This window comes from Trachypithecus francoisi, unplaced genomic scaffold (genome assembly GCF_009764315.1).
Source record: "Trachypithecus francoisi isolate TF-2019V2 unplaced genomic scaffold, Tfra_2.0 Lachesis_group3, whole genome shotgun sequence".
Taxonomy (NCBI): Eukaryota; Metazoa; Chordata; class Mammalia; order Primates; family Cercopithecidae; genus Trachypithecus; species Trachypithecus francoisi.
This window is the reverse complement of record NW_022681468.1, coordinates 58,460,812-58,483,283: the sequence shown is the minus strand read 5'-3', so window position 1 is coordinate 58,483,283 and position 22,472 is coordinate 58,460,812. Positions and strand designations below refer to the sequence as shown.

Below are 22,472 nucleotides of genomic sequence, written 5' to 3'. Positions count from 1 at the left end.
TGCACATATTGAAATACACACAAATGCAAGCAGATTGAAAAAGACTATGTAATGTTTCTTAAATCTTAAAATTTATCAAGTTATTATCTGGGTATCCAATATGTTACTAAAATATCGTAAAAGAGCTACTATATTGCTAGATGCTTTGAGCATCAATATGACTGATGATCTACATGACTGAAAAAATGAAATATTCATAAGCATAAAGTTCAATTCATGATGACAAAAAGAAAAAAATCATGTTTGTTGAATTCTTTGAAAATTAGATAACTAAAACAAACAAAAAACCCCACAAATCTCCTCTTTGGTGAGCAGCCATAGTTAATCTTTGTTGGAAGTAGTAAAAGCTACCAAATTAAACATAAATCCCTGAGGGTCACTGAATATATGCATAGTTATATAGTGGGTACTGAAAATATGCATAGTTGTATAGATAAAGTTGTTGAAAATTGAAATAGAAATATTGTGTTATAGTAATAGCATTTATAAAATTTTCAAAACTTACAATGGCATGTTGTCATTCTATAAAAGTCATCAATAATTTATGAATAGTATATAATTAGTATTAATATTATACAGTTAGTATTGATATTGCATATGAAGACACTCTGTGCTAGATACTGTACTACAGAATAAGCAGGGAGAGAGGGAGATGTACTTCAGAAAGGAATGACATTGTTCTTGCTTTTGAAATGATTTCATTCATTTATCTGTACAATGTATACCCCCGAAATGAGTGCTTAAGCTTACTTTGCTTAAAATGAGATGAGTCCTTAAAATAATAATAATAATGATAATAATTTTACTGAGAGTTTACTGTGTGCTAATAAATTCATAGTCCTAAAATATTTAAAATATGAAGTAATAGTTGGGACCAGAATTACCGTACTTTCTTTTTGCAAGTAAATAGGTGCCTAGGACATGCTAAATAAACCTGGATATTGATAGAAACACTGAGCCTTGTCATTGCCTTGTTTTATAAAATAAAATCTATCATGGCATTTTCTAGTAAAACCATTAATTAAAAAATATGATCACACACATGTTCTGTTTAAAATTTGGTAAGACTTCACTGTTCTATTGCTGATATAAATTAGAGCATATATTTACTTGCCATCTGTTAGCTAGAACTTTGTACTTTATAACTAACAATAGGTTAATGTATCCTGTATAATACAACTCTATGAGGGAGATAATTTTCTTTGTTTGGATCACTGTAATATTCCCACAGTCTAGACTACTGTTTATTAAAACAACGTATAACCATAGTAGAGTCAATTACTCAATAGAGAGATGTGTCTTTCTGGATCAGAAGGAAATCATTTTGCCCACCCTGACAAAATGTGCCATTATTTAAAGTTATGGCACATTAAAAATGTGTCAATAGACAGATTAATTACCAATTGACTCCCATTAAGCTATCTCAATTACAACATTGCATTCTTTGCTTACTTTTTTTTTTTTTTTTGAGACGGAGTCTTGCTCTGTCACCCAGAGTGGAGTGCAGTGGCATGAACTCAGCTCACTGCAACCTCTGCCTCGCAGATTCAAGCAATTCTCCTGCCTCAGCCTCCCAGGCAGCTGGGATGCCACCATGCCTGGCTAATTTTTGTATTTTTAGTAGAGACTGGGGTTTCACCATGTTGGCCAGGCTGGTCTTGAACTCCTGACCCCCGATGATCCTCCCGCCTTGGCCTCCCAAAGTGCTGGCCTGCTTCTTGCTTTCTAGCAAATCAGTTGTGGATTTTGCATTTTCATCTCCCACTAACAAGTATTCTATTGGTCCTCTCATTCTAACAATTTGAGAATATCTGCTGATCATTCTTCTAATCTGCAAAATGTCAATTCTCTCCTGTTGACCTCTATATTATTCTAATGATTAGATTCACACTACATTTTTTAATTTAGACCTCTATTATTCTCATAATATACCACTGTCAATTTTGTCCAAGAGACTTTGGATGATATAGTACCTACAGAAATAGATATTATATATATGTATTTGATTTACAAATGTATAATTTACTGAGGCTTTTATTTTCCTATGACACACTTATGTGCTGCTCTCATTTCTTAGCTGAATTATTTTGTGACACCATTTTTCATATCATTCATGTCTCTACTCAAATGCCAACACCTTAGAGAGGCATTCCTTGACCACACTATCTTATACAATAGCAATGCCACTCTTTTTCCATTATCTGATTGTCTTCTACCCCTCAAAAAAAATTATTAGTACCTGATATCACAGTAGCTGTTGATTTGTGTACAGTGTTTGTATTTCTCCTAAATAAAAAGGAAAGTTTCACAAAGTAGGAATTTTTCCTGAGTACATAGTTAAGGTTATTTCTGTCTTCTCATTAGTGCAGAGTGAGAGGCACATCTTTGTCCTAGGATTTAGAATATTATATACCAATTTAAAGGCAACAAAAAGAGTTTTAGGCACCATTGTGTTACTTTGATGTAAGTCCCCACAAAGAGACAATGACTGTCACACATATCATCACACATCAGAAATAAAACCAAAATGATCCTTAAAATTACAATTTCTGGTGCTTATTATAAAATATGAACTAACAATTTGGAGTGGTGTAAACCTCTTTCAAAATTTCAGAGGCTAAAAATGTAAAACAAAAGCTATTTGCTAGAGTAGGCTGACTGAAAGGGGATGGAAAGAGCTAAAACTCTAGCTCTTGATTTCCTAGTACTTTATATGCTGACTAGAACAACTCTTCCCTTGAAAATTTTATCTTCTGCCACCTCTCTCTAACCCTGATCAATTCTTTGGAACTATTTAGGATTATTCTATCCTTTTTAAAAATTGTGATTATTGAAATAGAAAATTCAAAATAATTAAGTAGCTTGAAAATGTGGTATTGATTGAAACATTTAGGAGTCTTAACCACTTTCAAAGCAGGGCTAATTGCCTCCATGACAATGCCTCCTAGATCCTCACAAGTTCTCATTCGTTAAGAGTTTGCTGTGCAAGTGATCTGTCTTGTAAATTGTTCACAGGTTTTTACATATCTCCCAGACATAACACATCCTCAAAATACATAAATTTAAACTGTATTCCAGTTCTGAAGATTTTTAATTTCTTATTCCTGAACATAATTTACGGTTCTAAATGTAGCCACTAAATTTTTAGGTAATTTACCTTATCTCTTATAGTTTTTAAGAATAAGTAAAATGTCAAGTGAACATGAGAGAAGTTACTGCTTCATTTTAATTATTGTGTTTGATTATTCATAATTAGATTCCTACTTTCCCCAGATTGAAGTATAAGTCCACTTTCCATCTAGGTGGTTTGAAAATTGTCTCAAAATAATGAACATGTGGGAAATGTAAAGATCAGCTTCTGCTACCTTCTCAAATTTTCAATCATTTGGCACACAGAATGAATTTTAATGATGACAGTTTTCCCTCTATGTCTGTTTTATTTGTTGCATAGCATTAATTGCTTTCTATCCATTAATTTTTTGTCTGCTTGCTACTCTACCAAACTATAAGCTTCATGAGATCATGGATATTTTCTTTCCGGTGCACTTCTTATCCCATTTACCCATAGTAGAATATAATACATTTAATTGCAAAAGAGGAATCAAATCTTTATTCTTATTCCTTTAGTATTCTACAAATAAACTTAAAAAGTATATCTTTTTGAGGTTATATTTTTAGAAAATCAAATGTACTATTAATATATTCAATCAAATACTGCTATTCAGAAAGGCAGAACTTTGTCGTAATTTGAGCTCTTCACAAGTATTTGGTTCTTTCATTCCTTGCAAGTTCAAAGAACATTTTATATTCCCCGTGTTTTCCTCAGATCAAGCCAAGGGGTTGCTTTAGTGAAGAAAGTGTGAGCAGAAGCACTGTATGTCCCTTCCAAAAGGAGAAATTAAGACCTGGTACATGCATCAACATGCTCCCTCCACAATACAGTTGACATTCCAAAGATAATTTTGTATCAATACATAGAAACACTTAACCTAGTTCACTAAGATTAGTGGGATACTAAGATACTTTCTTTCTTTCTTTTTTCTTTGAGATAGAGTCTCGCTCTGTTGCTCAGGCTGGAGTGCAGTGGCGTGATCTCGGCTCACTGCAAGCTCCACCTCGGCTAATTTTTTGTATTTTTAATAGAGACGGGATTTCACTGTGTTAGCCAGGATTGTCGCTATCTCCTGACCACGTGATACACCCAACTTGGCCTCCCAAAGTGCTAGGATTACAGGCGTGAGCCACCGCACCCGGCTAAGATACCTCCTAATATGAGGAAAGGATAATCTAAAAATTATAGAGGAGATACTGTAAAGGAAAAAATACATCTAAATTGAAACTATTTTTAAAAATTCTTCCTTTTTAAAAATTATGACCTATCATTGCAGTACCTTATATTATAGCATGAACACATATATCTTCAAAATTAGCTTATCTAAGCAGATAAACTGCTTATTAAATATAAGAAAGCTATGAATTTTGTATTGTGTCAATTTGCTAAGATATGGAACTCTAAAGGAAAAATTTTAGCTTAAGATCTTTAGAACACAAAACAAACGAACCTCATGGATGTATTAGTACATTGCAGATATTTTTATATTTTAACTTGAAGCTTTCCTCAGATTTTGTTTATAAATGTTATAATTTTACATTTCCTTGCAAATATTTCATTAAACCTGTGCCTAACATCCATCTCAATGACAGTTAATTTTCATTTTTAATATAACAATCATGTTCAAGGATATGTTCTCAATATATAGAAATGAGACAAATATTTATATGAATGACACAAGGTTGTCTAAAGACAATAAGCATGTAAATAGTGAACATTGTTTTCATCCCTGCCTTTTTACTCTCTCCCTTCCGCCAGCCTCCATTCAATCATCAAATCCTCCAGATTTTGCCACATGTATTTCTCTCAAATTTCCAGTGCAGCATCAGATTCAGGTCATTATACTTCATTTGAAAAAAAGAACAGCTTTTACTTCGTGCTTGTTGCCTATTAATGTAGTACCATATTAATGAGTATTTGACTTTTCTCTTTTGACTCTTTCAGTGTCTCCCCACTTTTCAAGGTAAAGTTTAACTTCTTTGGAACTGTTCCTATGGCCCTTCATGCCTCAAAATAATAACAACTATCTATGACAATACTGCAGCCAACATCATACTGAATGGGCAAAAGCTGGACACATTCCCCTTGAAAACCAGCACAAGGCAAGGATGCCCTCTCTCACCAATCTTATTCAACATAATAATGGGAGTTCTGGCCAGAGCAATCAGGCAAGAAAAAGAAATAGAGGACATTCAAATAGGTAGGAAAGAAGTCAAACTGTCAGACTTAATGACATGATCCTGTATCTAGTAAACCCATAGTCTCGGCCATCAGTGCTCATCAGTAGTAGACTGGCTAAACAAAACGTGGTACATATGCATAAGGAATACTATGCAGCCATAAAAATGAATGCAGTTATATCCTTTGCAGGGACATGGATGGAGCTGGAGGGTATTATCCTTAGCAAATAAATGCAGGAATAGAAAACCAAATACAGCATGTTCTCAGTTATAAGTGGTAGATAAATGATGTGAACACTTGGACACACAGAAGGAAACAATACATACTGGGGCCTATTGAAGGGTGGAGGTTGGGCGGAGGAAGAGAATCAGGAAAAATAACTAGTGGGTACTAGGATTAATACCTGGGTGATGAAATAATCTTCACAACAAACACCCATGACACAAGTTTACCCATATAACAAACTTGCGCATGTACACCTAAACTTAAAACAAAAGTTAAATAAAAAAGATAAGTGACGCCTGTGATATCTAAACCATTACCTTCGAATTTCTACTTACATTATTGCTTCCATCTTTTTACAAATGGTTTCCAAAACTTGAAGTCTGATAAAGTAACTTAAACACTCAGTGATATTTTGCAATTCTTTCTTGAACATTTTAAAACAGAAAACAGAAGCTGAGAAAACATGGCAGTCCATTATTGAGTAGTTGTACAGCACTAGTTATGTAGTTTTATTGACATCTGTCATGTCAAACACGTATTATTCAAAGATAGATACTGTTTCAGCTATTTTAGTTAAACCTTTTAAATGTTAAAAAACCATCAGATTTTTGGTATAAAAGTAAAGGAAAAATGTGGATGACGCCACACTTCAAGATAACTTAAGAAACTTGAACTGCAACTGAAAATGATAAAGCTAAACTAATAGTCATTTATCATTAAACTTAAGAGGAGCAATTTAAACTGATGATCAATTCAGAATCAACTGCAAGTTTAAGTGAAATGACATGTAAGGAAACCAATTTTACCTTAAGTTAACTGATATCTAAACAAGTGTTAAGATCCCATGGCATAGTTCTGGTAATAAAAACATCACCAAACTTCTAAATAAAGCCCCAAACACTTCTAATATTGAACATAAAATAAATGTGAGCTATACATACATTTAAGAAATATTCATACAAACAAGGAAGATAATTATTTCCCAGTTATTCCAGTTGAGGTTCATGGTGTGGGGGCCTGGGCTTATTCCAGCAGCCAGGGTGCAAGACAGGAACCAACACTGAACAGGGCTCCATCCCATTGCAGGGCACACTCAGACACACACCCACTCTCAGACTGGGAGTGATTCATTTAGACATGCCAATTCACTTCATGTGCACATCTTTGGGATGTGAAAGGAAACTAGAGAAATCCACAGACAAGAGAGAACACGGAATCTCCATACAGACAGTGGTCCCAGCCAGGAACTGAATTTTTTTCTCCTCAACATTATAACCATATGACTTTAAACAAATGACATTATTCAAGGACCTGCTGTACTTTGCTCATAAGCAAATTTGCATTTTCATATTTTAAAATTTTGTTTGTAAGTACAAACATACACACAAATGCACATTCACACACTGTCTTCTTAGTTTCCATACAAATATAAGATTTTTCTACCTTTCAGTTCGTTTTTTCTGGAAATTCTATGACTACTGTCTTCAGATGGAAAATTTATGCTGAAATTTTTGCTACCTTCAGTTTCATATCTAATGCTTCAACTTATAAATTAATATATTGAAGAAAAAGTATTCACCCAAATTCTAGTAGCACGTTTCTAATCTGGATAACTGTTTTATGCTCCCCTGTCACTCCAGCCTAACAAGTCCACATCTGGAAATATGGGAATACTTGTAAACATTGATTAAAAATCTCATTTATGTCAATAATTTAACCTTCCTTCACTCTTTTAAGTGTCTTTGAAGTTGCTTGTTTCCTCCACATTTCTAATTAATTTTCTCAAACCACATTTCTAAACAGAATTAAATCTATACAAAGGCAACAGAGAAAATCCTCAGGAAGTACTTGGAGTTTTCCAAGACAAGGTATCCTTATTTTACAGAAACTTCTACATCAATCAAGGTCAATCCTTCAGCCAGGTCTCTCAAATTTACCATTTATATATCCCTTCTAATAAACACATTGTAAAATTAGTTGGCAGGAATGAAGTAGTATGTCCAATGTCCTTCATTTGGAACATGAGGATAAACTTTACTTTTTACAACTGACATATGGCTTATTTCTTTTCCAGAGCCACAGAGACCACTTACAAAATGGTTTCTCTACATTTCTCTCAGTCCTTCATTCTCTCTCATTTCTATATGTTTAGTGCTTTCCAGAGCATTCACTAAAGAAATTGAAGTGAATATCAGAGAAATAAGGTCACTATCTTTTTCAAAATAGTTTCTCAAAACAAAGTCAAAATTCAAGTTCTGCCTATTTTAACATTTTCTTAATTCAATTTTTCTTCTTCTCCCCTTTCACTATTCTAATCTAAATCATCAGTACACACTCCAAATATGTGCCTAACTGTTGTACCTGTCTCTATTGTAAAAACATTCAGTATACTCAGTATGGTATTATAAGATTAATCTATTGGAAGGTGTCATTTTATTCATGATTTAAGATTATTCAAAGAATCCAGATTATCACATCTCCACATATTTTCCTGAACTGGCATGAAATGTTCCTCCAAACAGTTCTTGCAATAAAATCTATCTAAATGGGTTAAGTCAAGCACACAGGTTATCCCAATGTCATTTGTCTTATCCTACCGTTCTCTTTCAGCATCTGTAGACTGTACAACACTATTAAGCCTTTAACAAGCAACAATAAGCAAACAATTATTCAGTAAAATAACTTTTAAAAATGTTTTAACTGAAAGGAGAAATAAGCAACAGCTCAACCGTTACAGTCACATCGACTGAAGACCAAAATTAAATTTGTAATAAAGTTATCCAACAATCAATTGTATCAAACATATGTATTTGCTTAGTAATTTTTTATTAGTAATTAGTGGTTACTAGTGGTCGCCATTTAAGAAGAAAGTTGAGGAATAAACTTATAAAACTAACAAACAAATGAAGTTTGCACCTTAGTGGTCTTGTTTCTTGCCCCACTACCTGGCAGTACTAACTGCCCCCATGGATTTCCATAGTACTCTTTGTTGATTTGTATTATACCACTTACTTTTATAAGACATTGAGGACAATACTTCTTCATTTTTAAATTCTTGGAAATTGCCATATAACTAATCTAATCAAAATTTTATTGACTGAATGGGAGAGCAAATAAGTATGATAATTCTAAATTTTTAAATACAACATGACTTAAAAAGATAGGAATGGGTCAATTAAGGTTTTTTTTTTAAATAAAATATCCTACTTTCCAAAGATATAGTCAAAAAGTCACAACATTGTGTATTTCTATGGCTGAATATAAAAAAGGAAGCTGTTTAAAATTGTATATTATTTAAAACTGTAATTGTGTACATTTCAAATGAAGTCACATGATGTTTACGTTGCTTGGTGTATTTAGATAACTTAGAAACATTTTCCCTATTTTTTAATTCCTTAGATGCCAAGGAAAGTAGACATTCAAATAACCTTTTTCTCTTTCCTGTTAAGTAACAAATGAAGCAAATAATTGGAGGTTAGTAGCTGTCTAAGGAGATTAAACAATTGCTTAGCTGAGCCTAAAAAATACAACTTTGTTAGGACATAAAGATTCTGAGAAAACTTTTTCCACAAATTAATGTTTTAGCTTCTCATTATATATTGGTTCTCTTTTTAAATTTCTTAAAGCAGTGATTTCTGTACTTTTTTCTAGATATAATGCATTATTTTATAAGAAAATTGTGTAAGTCAATACTGAAATCTGAGACAATCTTCCTAATCAAATTTAAATACAGACCATACAGTTTAACCAACAGGGAATGCTGGATTCAATTTATCAACCCCATACATCTATGAGTTTAGTAACACAGCAATGGTTTTTACAGTCCTATTTAAGAATCACTAACAAGGTTTCTAAAGGTTTCTGGATTAAAAACAAGGTAGTCTTAGGAACTTAATTTGCTATTAGTCTTAAAGAATCTAATTTGTTTTCAGATTTCATTTCATACACAAATGCCTTGTGTAATCAAGGCAATGTTTGATATTAAGAGGTGAGATATTTTGTACTAGATAACCTAGGTATTTTATGGATAGAAGAAATCATTTACATGTATAGGCTAAAAATAGAAATATTGCCTAAAATAATAAGACTTTAAAATCACAAAATATTTAACATAAATTAATACTCCTTTGAATAAAATTTGGCCTTCTAGAAAAAGACATGAACTACAGTTATTAGGACAGAAATCCATGTATTTAAAAATGTATAATGCTTAGGCCAATGCCTAACTCAGTTTATTTAAACCATCTAAGTTATGTTTACTATGTTCAAAAGCTCATTGATTTAGGATTCTGAAATAGTTTGGCAGAAGAAAAAGGCTACATGCATGTAATATAAAATCTTCATTAACATAATAAACAGGTCAGTATTCAAGAGTGGTTTCGATTTCTTTCTCCAAAGGTGATTTTTAAAAGTTAGTATCTGATTGTGTCTTAAGATAATATCAATATTTAAATGTCAATGCCTGGTAAAGGAGAAATTTAAATTTTCTGAGATAATATAAAAATACACCTATTTCCATTAATGTCTTTGTTTCCTGTTATTAAAAAGGATTTTTTTAAAAAAAGAACTACATCGATTGTATTGTATCTAGAATACTTTTGCCTTATCATCCTAAACTTTTGTTTGTAAGTGAATCTTCAAAAGCATTGTTGCTTGCTGGGACCATTTTGCATGTAGAGATGTTTCATTCAAGAGTTCCATGCAGAGGTTATAGTTGTGAAAAAAAAAAAAGAGGTGTGTGTCTACATACTCCTTCTCTTCTTACACTCCATCTACAAACAGCACCATCTTATTCACATTGGCAGAATAGCGCAAAGTCATTACTCTTTATTGAGACATCCCTGAAAGGTACATCAAAGTTTTCTCTCCCATGGAAAGAGTGAAATTACCAATTAGAATATGGCATCATGAAAAGCACCCTAGAAAAAAACACTTATTTCTAAATATAAAAGACAATCCTAAGAACAAAGGAGTCCAGAAAAGAATGTATACAGTGGCAGGTAAAGAGTTAGCTTCAAAAATTGAGTAAGGGAAATATCTGTTTTCTGCACCATGGTTTATTACACCAGAAATATGTTTTTTTCCTCTAGTGGATAGCATGCATCTTACAAAACCTGGAAAGAAGAGTATTAGTATCAGACTTACTGATCCAATCAAGAAGGCTTGAAATGAACACTTGAAGTGGAAGAGAAAAATGTGAATCAATAACACAGACCTTACAGAAGACAATAGGTTTGAAATGAAAATGAGACATAATGGGAAAAAAAAAAAAAAAAAAAGGTCTAGAAATTGTCTTGTAAAAACCATGACTTGAAATAATGCATAGGCTTAGAATATAGACTATACTAAATAAAACTCAAATAATAAAAATATTAGACATGCTTAGTTCATGAAATGTACTCTTTTAAAAAATCTGTATACAACACTGACAGCTGAGTATAAGAATTGCCATAACTGTTTGTGCAAGGAGTATCCTGCACAAGAGTACCTGGCCTGTGGAACAAGTAGGGGACATAATCCACTTCATACTCCAATTGCCTGACAGGTATAATCTTCAATTTACAGGATAAAAACCCAGGCTTAGATATGTTCAGAAACATGCTCAAGGTTATGTAGCTATAAAAATATGAGGCTATTTTGCCTAGAATTGGAAGCCAAGTGTGTCTGCAATTCATTATTTTTAAAAAACATAGAAAAAGGAAATTTATATATACATATGGAAACATATATAATTTATTCTAAAGGAGAAGAGTAGGAGAAAATTCACTTAATTTTCAAAAGGAACAATACAATGACTGAGAAATGTGTGTCACTGCATATCAGGGAGTTATACACCAGTTTTATGATAAAAATATTAAAAATTGAATTTGGAGATGTTCATGTCAGGAAAGGAAAATAAAAGAAGAATTTGTCACTGGAAAATGGTGCAGCAATCTTAACAACAATATTACAGAGGATAGTTTGTGAATGAGTACAATATATGGATGAGAAAGAGAAGGCTTAAATAACGGGATCTCTCTTGGGAGGAATTCTAAATTCTAAAATTTGGCTTATAGGTAAGGATTTGATTTGCATCCACAACACAGATACTGAGTGGAAACAAAGTATTTGAGGTGCATAAGAGTAAAGGAAGAGGATGATGAGAAGGATTGGGTAAATTCTATGAATTTAAAACACACAGCTAGTAATGGGAAGTTACCCAGAGACTCCAAGAAAACACAACTGAGAAAGAAAGTAAGAAACTAAAGATACAATTATGACTTTATCTTTGCAAATAAACCTATAACCAGAAAATAGCACAATAATTACCTAAAGAAAACAATTTTACAATGAAAATTTAGTCATATTCTTTTTTTTTTTTTTTTTTTTTTTTTGAGGCGGAGTCTCGCTCTGTCGCCCAGGCTGGAGTGCAGTGGCCGGATCTCAGCTCACTGCAAGCTCCGCCTCCCGGGTTTACGCCATTCTCCTGCCTCAGCCTCCCGAGTAGCTGGGACTACAGGCGCCCGCCACCTCGCCCGGCTAGTTTTTGTATTTTTAGTAGAGACGGGGTTTCACCGTGTTAGCCAGGAGGGTCTCGATCTCCTGACCTCATGATCCGCCCGTCTCGGCCTCCCAAAGTGCTGGGATTACAGGCTTGAGCCACCGCGCCCGGCCCATATTCTTATATTTCTACAAAGAATGTATAACAAAAAAGTGAATGTGAATGATTAAACAATGTAGTAAGGAGTTTTAAAAAGTGTATGAGGTGTGTAAAGTCAAGAATCCTTATAGATACTCCAAATATGAAAGGTTTTAAAATACTAGCTGTGTTAAGAAAGAAAGAAAGAAGCCCACAAACTGAGGGAGAAAGAACTGCTAATTTGTTTTGTTGCTGCTATTGTTTGTATCTTCTCTGTTAAAGAAAATTAGCAAATTAGAATGAGTAGAACAATGTTCATATAGATTTCGGTTTTGCTCAGATTTACCTACGGACCTTTTTCAATGAGGGATAACCAGAGAAACATTGAGAATGATCCACTATGGTCTGCTATATCGGTAGCCTGTGAGCACTTAGAGAAGATTCCAGTAATTATCAAAGGCCAGGATGTTTTCACTAGGACAAGCTCTTTCACTTTTTTGAGAATCTTAAACAGGTTGAATAAGAATATGCAATTTACAATGTATCTTAATGTGAGTAATGTATCATACAAGTGATTTTATTGTAACCTTGTTCGCAAGATAAAAAAAAAAATACAATGGTTTTATGATAGAATAGCTGAATGAGGCCGGGCGCGGTGGCTCAAGCCTGTAATCCCAGCACTTTGGGAGGCCGAGACGGGCAGATCACGAGGTCAGGAGATCGAGACAATCCTGGCTAACACGGTGAAACCCCGTCTCTACTAAAAAATACAAAAAACTAGCAGGGCGACGTGGCTGGCGCCTGTAGTCCCAGCTACTCGGGAGGCTGAGCCAGGAGAATGGCGTGAACCCGGGAGGCGGAGCTTTCAGTGAGCTGAGATCCGGCCACTGCACTCCAGCCTGGGCGACAGAGTGAGACTCCGTCTCAAAAAAAAAAAAAAGAATAGCTGAATGAATCCTTGGAGGTTGATCAATCTTACTCTATGAAAATTTTATCCCTTTCTACCATCCCAACTCAAAAGATTATTCTGTGATTTAGTTAAGGAAGTGGAACATACACTTTGTCAATCCAGGGATAATACAAGGTTTTGAGGGAGAGCTAATAGATTACGTGGTGATCAAATAAATCTTCAAAAATGTTTTGTTATGCTGCAATTCATCCAGATAATATGCTAACAAGAAACAATGTAAAGATCTACATTTAAATTTCAAAAATATCATTTATACAAAGGATACGTGAATTTAACATTTTAACCCTTTGAAAAAGATACAATTTTTTCCACATAACTCTTGATTTTCAGCTTCCTTAAGAAACTATCATACTTCAATTTCTTTTCATTTTACAAAAGTATTTCTATTTCTCAGACATATTAAATTAGCTTATGCCACATTCTGTATATATCTTGAACTCCTAAAGTAAAAATATGTTCGACTTCTGGCTTCTTAGGAAACAAGACAAATGCTTATGCAGTACAGGTGAGTGTGAGCACATCTGAAGTAAGTTCCTTTTCTGAAGTTATACCATGTAATTTATCTCGCATATCTAGTGATGAAGGATTTTAGAAGGCTCAAAGGCTGTCACTTTAATATGTCTGCTGTCATAGTGAAAAATGTGTAATTTCAAAGATTTTTAAGTAATTTGGAACAATTTGTGTAGAGTAATATACATATGGTGAAAACATATATATATCCGTGTATACACACACACACACACACACAAACACATATACATAAAATATATTTTGGAATCCATGCAAAACTATTAGAAAAATGGTAACAACAAGGTCTTCACAGAGGATCACAAAGTAAAAAGGACATCGATTAGATTTCTCACCTGCCTGATACCCAATCGGTATGCAACAATCCGATCCACTGCATCAGGATTCATCTGTGTCCACTGTAGACTGTAAGAATAAACACGGTGTCTGTTCTGCCATACTGGATTGTAGGTATCATAATAGAATTCTGGAGCATAGGCCTTTCCTGAAAACAGAAAGTGTGTTTAAATTTGAATGATGACATATTGTAGTGTAAGCATACTTATTCCCTTTGGCCCTTTTACTATTTCTACTCTATCTTCCACTAGTAAAAATCCTGTCAATTCTCTGGATACATTTTGACAACAATGTGAGATTTCCTGGTTGATTGGATGAGCAGTGTGAGAAGAGAAGGATGAACACAAACTGGTCTAAGTGATTGGAGGAATGGGATTTTCATCAACCAAAATGGAAATCTATGGGAGGATGAAATCTGGAGAAAGAAGATCAAAGTCATTTTTAAATAATGTGAGTGATCTAAACAGATACATCAAGTATGCAGTAGGATATAACTAGTCTGGAATATAAGAAAGATCAGAACTGGAGATATAATCTTGCTAACCGTAGGCATGCAGATAGAATTTAAATTTAAAGCCACGATACCGAGGGAGTGTGAGTAGATAGAGAAGGTGAAAGTCTGGCACTGGGGCAATCCAAGGTTGAGAGTTATGGGAGGAGATAAAAATCACACAGACGCCCAAGAGGGAACAACCATAAATTTGGGGAAAACTAAAAACGTGGTATCCCAGAGGTCAAAAGAGGTATTTCGGGAAGTGAGTGATTCACCGTGTAGAAAACAATTAGCGGAAATGAAAATTTGTGTTTGTATTACCTGCGGCTTTCATCAATAAAGTGAACTTAATACAACTTAAAACAATTTAAAACAATTACTTAATAAAAGATCTAGTCAATATTTAGCTTATATTTAATTTTTAAAGAAATATGAATTACATATAGCGTATATAGCACATAAAAACCATCTGTTTTTCTTAATTGCCAAAATGAAAAGTTTACACACCATTTGGAATTACAGATCCAACTTCCCAATATTCTGAAGTATAATTTTTTCTATTACAGTAATATATTTATTTAATAATAAAACAATATTTAATGAGAACCTATTCAATGAAAAATATTGTCCTAGATATTAAGAACACAATGAATAGCCGGGCGCGGTGGCTCAAGCCTGTAATCTCAGCACTTTGGGAGGCCGAGACGGGTGGATCACGAGGTCAGGAGATCGAGACCATCCTGGCTAACACGGTGAAACCCCGTCTCTACTAAAAAAAATACAAAAAACTAGCCGGGCGAGGTGGCGGGCGCCTGTAGTCCCAGCTACTCGGGAGGCTGAGGCAGGAGCATGGCGTAAACCGGGAGGCGGAGCTTGCAGTGAGCTGAGATCCGGCCACAGCACTCCAGCCTGGGAGACAGAGCGAGACTCCGTCTCAAAAAAAAAAAAAAAAAAAAAAAAAAAAAAAAAAAAAAAGAACACAATGAATGAGGAGGTATGGCCTCCTTATTCATAGAAACTAATTACATTTTTTTCCAGACTTTTCATGTAGCTTTGCAATTCTTAATAAGTGGAAAAGCTGCATTTCTATCATCACTCATTTAACATTTTTTCTTTTTTTTCTTTTTTTTTTTTCTTTTAATTAGATTAGGCCAGCTGTAGGGCTCATGCCTGTAATCCCAACACTTTGGGCAGCAGAGGTGCTCGGATCTCTTGAGCCCAGTTGTTAAAGACCCACTAACCTGAGCAACGAAGCGAAATCATGCCTCTACCAGAAAAAAAAAAAAAAAAAAAAAGGCAAAGTCCCAAATGAGAGGAAAACAACATACTGAGTGAAGGAATCAAGTAGCAAAACATTCTTGGTAATTTGTATTTGAAACAAAATTTTTCAAAATGAAACAAAGGAAGTGAATTTAGTAGTAGCTGAGTCAGACAGCTAGAAGTTTTAATTAAAAATACACATTCAATACCTACAAATTTACTAAAGAAGTAACGAGCTGCTTAGATGAGTAACATAAACCTAGAGTGTTTTCATTACAGAGTGGTATCTAGATTGAATTGGGGAGGTAACAGTCTAGTGTTTCTTTTCTATGAAGACTGAGGGGTTGCTTTTGTTATTTAATCAAGGAAGAAGCCTAAGGGTGACTGATTCAGTTCTAAGTAGCCCATTCTTAATAAAGTAACAATTCATTCAAAGAGAATCAAGAAGAGAATACAGGCACAACTAGGGATTATTTAGCATGGGAAAAAAGCGGCGGTGGCGGGTGGGGGAATACAGTTTTCTAGGAGTTGAAATAGATCACAAATAAAATCAGAATAAACGTTAACAGATACATAAAATAAGATGAATATCAGGGATTTCCTATTAAAATGGGTGCATACTTTGACTTAGAAATGTTCTACCAATGACTTTTGAATATGGAATGGCCTACCTCAGTAGACTATAAATTTCCCTTTACTTGAGGTATTTAGTCAACACTTAAACAGCCATTTAGCAGGGCTGAGGAAGGTAGCTGCCCACAAGATGGTCATTTAAAATAACTTTCAGTCCTGAAACTGAACTGTAGGCTGCTATAAAACATTTGCCTGTCAAACTGGATTTGATATGTTAACTAATTTTAGACTAAATATGGTTTAAATACAGAGGAACTGGCATTTCAAAATTATCTCATAACATTAAAAAAAATTCCTCTTGAAAGGCCACGTATTTATTGTAAAGAAAAATGTCTTTCCAAATATAGTATTCATAAGGATGAATTCACCTCTAAGGTGGTGACCAGGAATCCAGACATTCTCAAATACCCCGGGTTATTCTGATGTAAGGAAATACAGGTCTTACAATTTGGAATGCTTTAAACAGGCTGAAATTTCTCTCTGAAATTACCTCCAAGTCTATATAATAAAAGATGTAAAAACTTATCCTAAAGTCATAAGAAACATCTCTTTGGTCTTCCTCCCCTGAGACTGGCAGCAGCATGCCTGATCGGACAGCCAGGATCTCTCTGGGGCAAGACTGAGAGACATCAGATAATGGGGATGGGGCGAAGTAGGATAGAATAATAACAGGAAATATTCGAAGCATTTCAAGAAGTAGCTATCCTAGTATAGTTGACTTTTGTTGACTACCACGAGGATAACTGGCTGCATGCCATGAATACAAATTGCCATTGTTCTAGGAACATTATTTATCTAAATGAACACTTTTGAGGTTACTAAAATAGTTTTACCCTGAAGTTAAAAAACAGATCCTCATGATCTTGTGAGTAATATGAATTTGTTTATCAAGATCCATTTTCAAGGTAGTAAAAAATTAAGCTCCAGTCTAACCCACTAAAATATTACAAATAGATCCAATTTCACTATAAAATGTTATCCTTATATTTAATTGCAGGCTATTACAAAGGCTTTCCAATGTATTTTTTAAAATGCTTTACCTGCATTGGCTAAACCACAGGTAATATTTTTTCATGGAGCATTAGATTAGAAAATACTTTAGAGACTATTTCAATATCTCGTATTATATATAAATAAATTAAGGTGCAGAATGGAGATGGGGATAACATATGAAAGGTTATACAAATAAATAATCAAATACAATAAGATCTATTACATTTTTTTACTTAGAATCATGAGATTAAAAAACAAATTAGTGAAAGTTTTTTTTAGTTGAATAATCATATTACTTGGAATTAAAGGTAAAAAACATTTTTAGATGGTGCATAAATAGTAATGATTAGTAATAAGTAATTGCTAATCAGAAATAATTTTCAGTTATTACGATTAAATATAGATGTGCTTACTTACGCCTCACGGCATACTTTCTACTGAACCTACCGTGGAAAAGCTTTAAAAAGGAAAAATGCTTCTTGATTTTATTGGAAAAGGGCATCTTAAATTTTTTGAAATGGGACACACTTAATTTTCTCCTCTAATTTCAGAGCCAATTATACTTTATGCTTATATACTGATTTGTAATAAAGACACAGTAAAACTAAGGAAATAACCTTATAATAATCTTGGGCTTTGACATCCAAACATGACATCTACTGGTTGAAAAGGGAAAGAATTCGTAAATATTTTTTTCCATTTTATACCTCAGGCATTTTAATTCTTCCAGTAAGCATACCAAGAACATTTTCTTACTCTTTCACATTCTAGTTTTATTCTTATACAATGTTGTTCCAATCTAAATATTTTCAGATTAACTGACCTAGAACTATATTCATTAACTGAACTGGGAGGTAATTTTTGGAATCATCATGTATGATTATATATAAATCTTGGATTTAAAAAATATCCCTTAAATATCTATGTAGAAAACAATTTGTTTTTGAAAATATTTTATAGATTTATATAGAAATACTATATAGAAATACTGGTATTTTGCAAAATGGTTTTGAAAAATAATTACATTGAGATTACAAAATATAATTTTATGCATAAAGTTCAAACATAAATTAAAAACAATTATTATTCCCGCTATGAACACTTAAAACGTGCTTGGATAAAAGAACTGATTTTAGTAAAGTCAACAGAGTTTTTGAAATAAAAACAAAAAAATATATAATAGTGATCGAGACCAAACATATCTTGCTTTTGAAAATAATTCACATTTTGGAAAACAGACTGTAGGAAGATAAACTTAAAAGAACTACACAGGTTTATAGGACATGTTTGCAAATTTAGGGATATCTATTACTTTTTCACTTTGTAAAAGAGACAATATGTAGCTAATACATATTGCTTTCCTGTGAGGTGCTGAGAAAATCTAGATAAATAAAATGAGCCCACTTTATCATCAAGTTGCACAATCTCAGGGAAAAAAAAAAAAAAAAACTCATACAAACAACAAATTCTGATACAGTTGTTGGCATAATTGACTCAAAACAAGAACAAATTTATATCTCTCATCTAGAAATGCTAGATGAAATTATGCCAAACATCTTTTTAGATGTATGTTTGCAAGCAAGAAAAAGAAGTCTCTAGGGATCAAAAAACACTGCTGAAAACAAGACATTTAATAAGAGTTAGGGGAGATAAATAGAGTGCTGTTGGTCTTTTTTATCATTGGGAGATGGATTTTCAGGCCCATGGGAGATAAGGTCAATGAGGCCACCACCTATGAACAAAATCTAGAAAAACTATAGTTTCAGACGTAGGATATACTAGAAAACATTTGACTCTCACCAGTATAGGAAGATGACAAAAATATTTATGTTACCATAAAATTTTTTTGACTAGTGATACTGCTGGAGTGCTTGAAAAGAGCTAATGCCAAAATGATCTTGAAAGACATGTTGTCAATTTAAGGTGCAGATAATTCCTCTAAATCCCAATGATTATAAATTCATAAACATTTTGAATACACAAATACACAAGAAAACATTCCACTGTGAGAGATTACCAGATAAATAAATAGCAAGATTAGGTATCAGATAAGAGAAAAATAAAATAGAATTTAGGCTGGGCACAGTGGCTCACGCCTGTAATCCCAGCACTTTGGAAGGCCAAGGTTGGAGGATCATTTGGGGTCAGGAGTTCAAGACCAGCCTGGCAAACATGTTGAAACCCCATCTCCACTAAAAATACAAAAATCAACTGGGAGTGGTGGCAGGCACCCATAATCCCAGCTACTTGGGAGGCTGAGGCAGGGGAATTGCTTGAATACAGGAGGCAGAGGTTGCAGTGAGTCGAGATCACCCAACTGCACTCCAGCCTGGAAGACAAAGCAAGACTCTACCTCAAAAACAAACAAACAAAAAAACAAAAAGAAAAAAAGAAAAGAAATGAAAATAGAATTTATAAGTATACATAAGTATACTTAATAAGACTAAAGTCATACAATAGAAAAATATAAACGAACACTATGGAACATTCTATGAAAGAATAATTGATACTCTCTACTGGGACCATAGAAAGCCTTCACAAGAGAAATATCTGGCATTTTAACTGATCTCAAAAAAGAAAAAATCAAATCTCTCAGACAGACAAGGTTGGTTCATGAAGGGATAAAAAGGAGAAGAAATAAAGTGTGACCGTAGGTGGAGAAAAATGAATATGTTATAGATACTTTTGAAACTACTTTAGGATGTGGTACTGTTGTAACATTCAGTGCCCACCTTTCCTACCACTTCTCAAGAACAGGGATGATATCATCAGCTCTTACCACAATGGCTGGCATAATCCATGTGCTTGCAGAATACAGGAAAAATATGTTAGCGCTAACTTGTGAAGTATCTTAGTGATATAAGATGTTGAATATTTACTCTAAAGTCCAGTTATTCTGAAACGATTTTAACCAGTCCTCATGTAAATGGGAGAAAAGATTTTATAGTGAATCCACTGATTTTCATTTTTTTAGTGTGAAAAGAACTGAGTGATGGCAAATAATTGGACAGGAACCAAATAATTTAAATGGTGGTAAGGAAAGAATTTCACAAAAAACACATTTGCAAAGTATCAAAAATAATTAAACCTAATTTAAAACTTCTCAAATGTATACTGAAATTCAAGGTGAACTTAAACACTGATGATACACTGATTTAAAAAAAAAAAAGCCTTCTAAAAATCAGAAATCACAGCTCTAGAAGCTAATCAATATAGTGAAACGATTTGAGAATCAAAGTCACATTGTGTTTACATACATAGACTGGCTAAGGCAATGGGTTATGTGTTAAAATATTAGGTAAAATATACAATAAAAACATATGCAGCTCTCTGTCATTCCTCCATAGGGCAAAACACAGAACATGCAACTACTGGAACCAAAATTACAATCTCTTCAAATTAATGAATCTTGAGTCATATTAATTAGAAGAGAGAAAAAATGTTTCTACAGAAAAAGGCATTTTTCTAAATGTTTAATCAGGGAAATTATATAAATTTATTTTATGTTTTACAACAATAACTGCTGGGAAAGAAGCTAATGGATTGAATGAGTGAGAAACCTTAGGCAGGAACTAGTAAAAAAAATACTGCCTATAAAAAACTAAAGATACGTTATTTGAGAAAAGAAGAAAAGCTGATGAATTCAAAAGTGATTGTGCATAAACTCCTGATCAGCATGTGTCTTCTGACTGGATCCTGAACGTAGACTACTAAATTTTCAGTCTTGAGAGACTGAATGGTCACTAGCATCTCTGAGAGGGAAAATGACTGTGAGCATCTCATCCTGGAAAAGGAGTGAAAGATTTCATCACCTCTTGAGATTCTGTCCTTCTGAAGGCTTATTGTTTAGATTCAAAGCCATATAAAAAATGTGTCATGAAATTAGGAGCATAAAGAGTACTTTGAGGAAAATAAGATTTAATTCTGTCAAGTCAAAAGAAAATTTTTTAAAATAGCAATATACTCATCTCAGTTATCTTTATTGGCATTTACTTGTATGGTATTTAACATTAGATCTTATCATATTAAAAGTAAGTAATACAGGAATGATTACTAATTTGATGGGTTCTACCTAGTTCATTGGCTTGAAAGATGCTAAATTTATATGAAGAAGGAATTAAAAATGTTAAACATGCAGGCAGTAGTTAACAAAATAAACAATTGTATCTGACTTTAAAACAATATATTGGAATTAAGATGAATGTCACAGCAGCAATAAAACTCAATGTTATTAATAGTTTGTTCAACAGTGATAACTTGTCAATATGTATGCAGGAAATAAAAACATAACAACTAATTAATACAACTGTGGAGTCAATGACAACATCTGTCAGTTAAAGATTCATTTTTAAAATGAATGCAAGATGTGTGCAACAATTTATAATCCAACTAAATCATTTAGGTCAAGTGCCTTGGTACTTGAGACAGAGAAGTGTTTATCAAAACTGTGTCTTCCCATTTAGTAATAGCGAATATATTTTTCAATGACCAGTCATTATCACGACATTACTTTTAAATCTCAATATAGCTGGTTTATTCATCCCTTACTTGAATTCATTTTCTTCTGCTGGAGGCAGAGCTGTACACATCACATTAAGGCAGACTACCCTGCGACCACACTTCAGCACTCAAGAAATTCCTAAGAATTTATAGCCTTGGAAAGTAGGTTTACTGATTAAATAATAAAACTATTGATTATATCGTCAGTCTTTACAAATCTCTGGGATCTTTATAGAAAGCCTTTAAATCTGCTCAGGCATAAGGTACAATTGCTTTGGTTACAATATTATGATTTCTCTTGTAGGTTATGCCTCTTCAAAATAAATCTGCTGAAAAAATAAATGTCTTATTTCCCAGAAATGATTTTATTTAAAACATTGTGTGTCAAGTTAGTATTCCTATTATTAATCTGGAAAACTTGTTTACGAAAATCAATTTTAGCATTATTTTTAAAAAATTCAGTCACAAAAACAATACATTCAGCCAATATATGAATTTATGAACTGATAAAGTCATAATAATATGTCTAAAGCATTTTCATGATGAACATATACCAGGAGAAACTGGGAACAAGCTTTATGGAACTTATGGCTAAATTCACTTATAAAAGGAAGTCTTGTCC

The 22,472-nt window shown here is 33.4% G+C and overlaps 1 protein-coding gene across 1 annotated transcript in view; it reads right to left on the bottom strand.

Annotated features, from left to right (window-relative positions):
- The window catches only part of MDGA2 (MAM domain containing glycosylphosphatidylinositol anchor 2), a 297,455-nt gene that overhangs the window by 63,699 nt on the left and 211,284 nt on the right, over nt 1–22,472 (bottom strand). The window contains exon 7 of the mRNA XM_033188128.1: nt 13,971–14,119. Coding sequence (XP_033044019.1) covers nt 13,971–14,119 — 149 coding nt within the window. The remainder of the gene's footprint in view (nt 1–13,970; nt 14,120–22,472) is intronic.